Source organism: Nicotiana sylvestris, chromosome 6, assembly GCF_000393655.2.
Source record: "Nicotiana sylvestris chromosome 6, ASM39365v2, whole genome shotgun sequence".
Taxonomy (NCBI): domain Eukaryota; kingdom Viridiplantae; phylum Streptophyta; class Magnoliopsida; order Solanales; family Solanaceae; genus Nicotiana; species Nicotiana sylvestris.
Genome location: NC_091062.1, coordinates 17,523,469 through 17,530,137, shown reverse-complemented (window position 1 = coordinate 17,530,137; position 6,669 = coordinate 17,523,469). Strand labels below are relative to the sequence as shown.

The 6,669-nt window shown below is 34.9% G+C and overlaps 1 protein-coding gene across 1 annotated transcript; it reads right to left on the bottom strand.

Annotated features, from left to right (window-relative positions):
• Positions 1 to 5,394: 5,394 nt before the first annotated feature.
• On the bottom strand, positions 5,395 to 6,132 carry LOC138870308 (secreted RxLR effector protein 161-like). The gene has a single exon (XM_070148101.1). The coding sequence runs from the start codon at positions 6,130 to 6,132 to the stop codon at positions 5,395 to 5,397; it is 738 nt and encodes a 245-aa protein (XP_070004202.1).
• Between the last annotated feature and the right edge of the window lie 537 nt (positions 6,133 to 6,669).

The following is a 6,669-nucleotide window of genomic DNA, read 5'->3' as shown; positions in this document are numbered from 1 at the left end:
TGATATTCAAAAGTCAATCAGCACACAAGTCCGAATCAAATAAATGCGCAAGTAGGAGCAAGTAAGATGCATCAGGATGGTCATTTTCATTTTTGGTGCACCTGTCCTAGACAGACCCAACCCTTGTGTTGAGCCTCCAAAGTCAAATGCACGTGATGCAAACAAACGTTCCTACTAGGGATCCGGCATGAAGCTGAGTTATTCTAAGTAAAAAACTTTCGGCATATTGTTCTAGCCCTGGCTTACCCAAGTGGACAACTTGAGCCGAAGTGGGGGCAACGTACCGGGAGCACAAAAGTCTGCCCGGCCTAGTTACTTGTCCCAACTTCGTCTTATTTGGTATGACTTCTAACAGAAAGGTGGGCCACACGCACGTGTACACCATAAATTCAGAAGACTCAGAAAGAAGAAGGGTTTCGTAGTAGTTTTATATACACAATTCAGATAATATTAAAGCGGTAAAAGCATCATTTAGCATATTAGGCATATATCATGTAAACATCAGATAATAAATAAAGCCAACTATAACAGTTATTTTAAGCTCGAATTCTTAAACCTTGAACCAGTGGTTCTGGGTACTTATATCCCCATCAAAGTCGCCAGAGCTGTCGCACCTCCTTTTTCCGCCCCCGCGAGGGTGCAGGGAGTTTTCTCCAATTAAAGGACAGTCGAAACGGGATTTGTTTGTTTGTTTCAGAGTCGCCACTTGGGAATTTTAAGGCGTCCCAAGTCACCAATTTTAATCCCTGAATCGAGGAGAATATGACTCTGTTTATTATTTTGCGAACCAGAAATCCTGAGTAAGGAATTCTGTTAATCCGGAAGAAGGTGTTAGGCATTTTCGAATTCCGTGGTTCTAGCACGGTCGCTTAACTGTTTTTATTCTTGGCTTAATTATCTCAATTTTACATTTTTATTGCATGATTTTGTTACCGCTTCTGTTTAGATTGTTTATAATTAAAGACCGTTCTTCGAATCGAATGACGCATACGTGTATTCGTTTTATATATTATATATTTTTTAACGTGAGAAATCGTGTCACGCGTACGTGTACACAATGATATTGATAATATAATAATTATTTTTTTCGAAATTGTGTTTTAAATAAAATCAAGAAAATTCGCACTTTTTGTATGATTAAGTAGTGAACCGCACATCTCGGGTTTTTATGAAGCTAATATTGATAGTCTCCAAAGAACCCTTTTTTATTAAATGTTCGCTCGAAGTTGCGCGAACGCATAATCCGAATTGCTTTTAGAAATATAATCAGGTTACGCGAACATATCCCTAATCACAAATATATTCTTGATTGTAATATAAATTTGTTTACAAATTATTTATTACATCCATATTATTTTTATGTGAAAGTTATGGTAAACCACTATTTGAGACGCCTCTAAATTACTCGAAAAGGATTCACAAATTATTGAGTGTTGACCACAAATTATATTTTTTTGCGTATAAATTATATTCTTCCAAGCAATTCGAATTTAAGGAGTAAAAATGAACAACGTGTGATTAATACTACCATTTGTAGTGAATGCATTATTTGCCTACCCAAATAAACAACGTGCGAATTACGTATAAACATTAGGAAAGAATTGATGTAAGAAAGGAAATGATATTTTACCAGAATTTCCGTTATTCTATTTGAGGCGAATACTATTTTTTATATTTTTTAAAATGTTGCAATTTATAAATACAATCTTCTTCTACACCATTTGTTTTTAATCCAAACGTATGATTATTTGGTTAATTTACTCACGATGATTGAATTTAGGATAAATATAATCAAACCAATTCTTATTCTCGGCCTATGCGAATATTTGCAAACACTAGCTCTATATTTTGTACAAATTATTGACATTATTTTTTATACTTTTTTTTTTTTAGAATTGAATTGATCGCACTCTCAAAATAACTATGGTCATTTGTTATTAAGAAAGAGAACTAATCTACCAATTGATTTAATAAGACGTCATCACATATAACACAAACATACATCATGAACTGTTTGCAATATTCCAACATTGTAATCGTAACGGATTATATCAATTCACCTTTCAACTATTGACTACACACATAACCATTATTGCGCCATATATAATCAAAATACAACTAACAATCATCTAGCTTTGAACAAAATCAAATATTGGACGAGATATGCTAGTAATATAGTTTCTTGGTATTTCCATACTATCCTACGCTTAACCAACAGTATCACAAAATGTAATTAATGGCCAACTTTCTGCCATGTTCCCTATCTCAACAATTCAAACAGTAAATGTCATCACTAGTCCTCAAAACATATAAGATTATCGTGGAATTTACTACTCCAGAAGGTTAATTAGTTAACAGTTTATCATGTCAAGTATAATACTATATTAACCAACTAAAACAAAACTGAAACTTAAACTAATAAAATTTAAATGAGTAGAAGACATCCTTATAATTCCAAACTTCATTTACTTGCCATGTTGAAGCTTTTCATGACATGAATTTACAGATATGTACCTGATATTGGAAACAAAAGAAAATGATGATGAGAATCAGCGACAGTAATAACAATACAGCAACAACAGTCCAACAACAATAACAACCCAGGAACAGAGTTTGCAAACCAGTAGAACAATAATCCCAAAAACAAAAGCTTCAAGCTTTGAATGAAACAACAACCATTAATACTAATTTCAAACAAAGAAAGAAAGCAGAAGATTTTTTAGTTTTTATTTTTATTTTGAAAGCTTAAATATTTTTCGGAATTTTTCTTTCTCTTAAATGTTCAGCCCTTTTTTCTCTCTTCTATTCTCTGTCCGTTTTTTTTCTCTCTATCTGTGTTTTTTCTCTATCTCTGTGTGTGTATTTTTTCTTCTATCTCTTGTTTCAAGACTTCCTATATATAACCCATCCCATAAATCTTTCAATCAATTAAAATCAATACTTTTTCTCTACCAAACCCATTATCTTCCCACTCATCCCCATTACATTAAATAAACATATCACACCACCCCATTATATTTTGTCCCCCATGCCTAACATAAATAAATACAAGATTCCCCCACTAAATTTTGTATTGTCCCCCCTTTATATTAAACAACTATATCACAACCCACCCCATTTCATTTTGTCCCCCATGCTTCATATAAACAATTACAAAATGTACAATTCCTAAACTACCCCTCCGACCTTACTGAAATTACCAAACTACCCCTGAACGTACTGCAAATTACCAAACTACCCATCAGCTATAACACATCAATTAATCAAACTTAACCAAAATATAGACAATATGATTAATTTCTAACAATGTTCAAACAACAAATTTCATGAACATGATTTCTTCAACATTTCAACAACAAAGCACATGAACATGATTTCAACAACATTTCAACAACAAATCACATGAACACAAATTGAACAACAAAGAACAACTAAAATTTGATTGAACAATATTTTAGCAACAAACAATCCTATTTTCGGATTCAACAACAACAACAAACAAGTATATTTAGATTTCTAAATTCAATCATATTGAACTTAAAATCAATTCTAACAACATTACAACCAACAATTCCTATATTAAACTTTATGAGACACATTCAAGAAATAATCACAAATGGTAAACAAGAAATCAAGCTATACAAATTTCGGATTCAAGAACAATCAAACAAAGTATGAACATGAATTAAATCTATTTTAAACAACAAACATGATGGATTTAAACGATTAAACCAACATATTTCCCTAACACAACTAAATTCTTTTAGACAAATAACAAGATCAACGATGAAACAATTATGAACTTAAACTTGAACTTAACAATATTAACAATTTCTAAAAATACATAAAACACATGAAACAAATTGAAGAAACAATTTATTAAACTTCAATTTGTATCTCACCAACATTAAACTAACAACTTTTATCTAAACAATAAATAAGAACAATGAAACAAACATGAAACAAACTGAAAAATTAATTAATCAAAGTTTCATTTGATTCTGAAAATTAAATCAACAAAACATTTGAACAAACTAGAAAATGATTTCAACGATGAACAACGAACAAAACAAGAATTGAATTTTTTAACGATTTTGGATCCGGAAAATATCAAACAAAAATATGGACAAAAATAAAACTCAAAAACAACTAACCGGAGATGAATCAACGACGAAATCGACTAAACAAACGACGAACTTGACTATGTAGGGACTGTTTTGACGAGCCTCGACCAAAGCTCGAACAAATGACGACGAAGACGAAGAAGAAGTAGAAGCAGCCCGCAGCTGGCCATGAAACGCGAGCAGCGGCAGAAGAAAGTTGAAGACGCTGCCAGCGACAACCATGGCAGCAGCACGACGGAGGAAGCAGAAGCAGCGGCAACGGCTGGCAGCTTTTGCGGCAACGGAGGAGCTGGAGCAGTTGGAACGATGAAGTGAGCAGCATCGCGGCAGCAGTAGCTCGAAGGAAGGAGGAGATGTGGCTGCGACGAAGCCGACGGGGACGAAGGCAGATGAAGCAGCTGCGTGAGCAGCAGTAGCAGTTCGTCGAGCTCCAACTCGAGCAGCCATGGACGTCGAACTCCACCTCGTCGTACTGGTCTACTTGGACGTGAAGTTGAGGGCAGCTATGGTCGAGCTTTGAGCTCGCCATGGATGACGAAGCTCGATGGAGGAGGGTAGCTATGGAGTTATTGGTGCGTGTGTGTGTGAGTGTGACGTGAGTATTTGTTGATGGCGTTTGGATGTGAGGGAGTGGGGTCAAGGGCAGCCATGGTTGTGTGCTTGAGGAAGCTTGAGGAAGAAGAAGAAGATAGGAGGGGGGGATGGTTTAGGTCTTTTAGGGTTTTTGGGTTTTGTTTTTGTTTTGTGTTGTGTTGTTTGTAAGATAATAGGGGTGTTGGGTTATGGAATGGGTCGACCCAGTTCGAAATAGACTGGGTCGTAGGGAAGATTGGGCCATTTTTTGGGCATGTGGCTTGAAATCGAAGAAGAGGCCCAATTCCGACTTTCTTTATATTTTCGCTCTCTTTTCTTCTTTTATTTCTCTAAAACTAAATTATAAAAATACTTAACTTATTATTAAGAACTAAATTAAGTTATAAAAGCGCAAATTAACTCCCAATAACAATTAACGCACAATTAAGTAATAATTAAGCATAAAATTGTATATTTGGATATTAAATGCTAAAAATGCAAACGATGCCTATTTTTGTAATTTTATTTTTTGTAAACAAATTTAATTAGTAACAATTATAGAATTAAATCCTACATGCAAATGCGACATATTTTTGTATTTTTTATTAATTTAACAAATAAACAAACAACAGACAAATACAAATAATTATTCAAAATATCACAAAATCTCACAAATTGCACACCAAGGAAAATCATTTTATTTTTTTGAATTTTTTTTTTGGGAGTAATTCTCATATTGGGCAAAAATCACGTGCTTACAGTCACAATAAAGTACAATTGGTGCTTGAACCGAAGGAACCACATTAAGCTCTTTTAGAAAGTTCCTGAGCCAAATAGCCTCTTTAGCTGCCTCAGATGCAGCCACATATTCGGCTTCCATGGTGGAATCAGCAACACATGATTGCTTGATGCTCCTCCAACTTATGGCTCGACCTCCTAAGGTAAAAACATATCCTGAGGTAGATTTTCTAGAGTCTCTATCTGACTGGAAATCTGAATCAGTATAGCCAACGGGTGCAAGATCACCTGAGTGATACACCAACATATAATCCCTAGTCCTCTTCAAGTAATTGATTATATGCTTAACATCAGTCCAGTGTTCTCGACCAGGGTTAAACTGAAATCTACTAACCATGCCAACAGTAAAGCAAATATCAGGTCTAGTACATAGCATAGCATACATAAGACTCCCTACAGCAGAAGCATAAGGGACCGCCTTCATCTTTTCTATCTCATCAGTCATTTTTGGGGACTGATCTTTTGACATAGAGATTCCATGTCTAAAGGGGAGAAACCCTTTCTTGGAATCTTGCATGCCAAACCTGGTGAGAATAGTATCAATATAAAGTGCTTGGGACAAGCCTAATATCCTTTGCTTGCGATCTCGCATAAGCTTGATCCCAAGGATATGTGCTGCATGTCCCAAGTCTTTCATATCGAAACGTGAGGACAACCATTCCTTTACTGAGTTCAACATGCTCACATTATTTTCTATGAGCAAAATATCATCTACGTACAAAACCAAAAATGTAACTTTATCTCCATTCTACTTCTTATAGACACGAGACTCATTTTCACATTGATCAAAACCGAAGGTCTTAATCGATGCGTCAAAATAAGTGTTTCATGCCCTAGAAGCCTGTTTCAATCCATAAATAGATTTCTTTAATTTACACAACATGTGCTCATTGCCACTTGTTATGAAACCAACTAGTTATGCCATATAGATGCACTCATCAAGACTTCCATTTAGAAAAGTGGTCTTGACATCCATCTGCCAGATCTCATAATTGTAATGAGCAGCAATGGATAAGAGAATCTTAATGGATTTAAGCATGGCTACCGGCGAAAAAGTTTCCTCATAATTGATCCCTTCTTTTGAGTAAACCCTTTTGCAACAAGCCTAGCTTTAAAAGTTTGTACTTTTCCATACACTTCTCTCTTTTTCTTATAGATCCATCTACAACCTATG

Bases quoted from the DNA above. Each gene is read 5' to 3' on its own strand.
- LOC138870308 (XM_070148101.1), bottom strand. From the start codon at position 6,132: ATGAAAGACTTGGGACATGCAGCACATATCCTTGGGATCAAGCTTATG.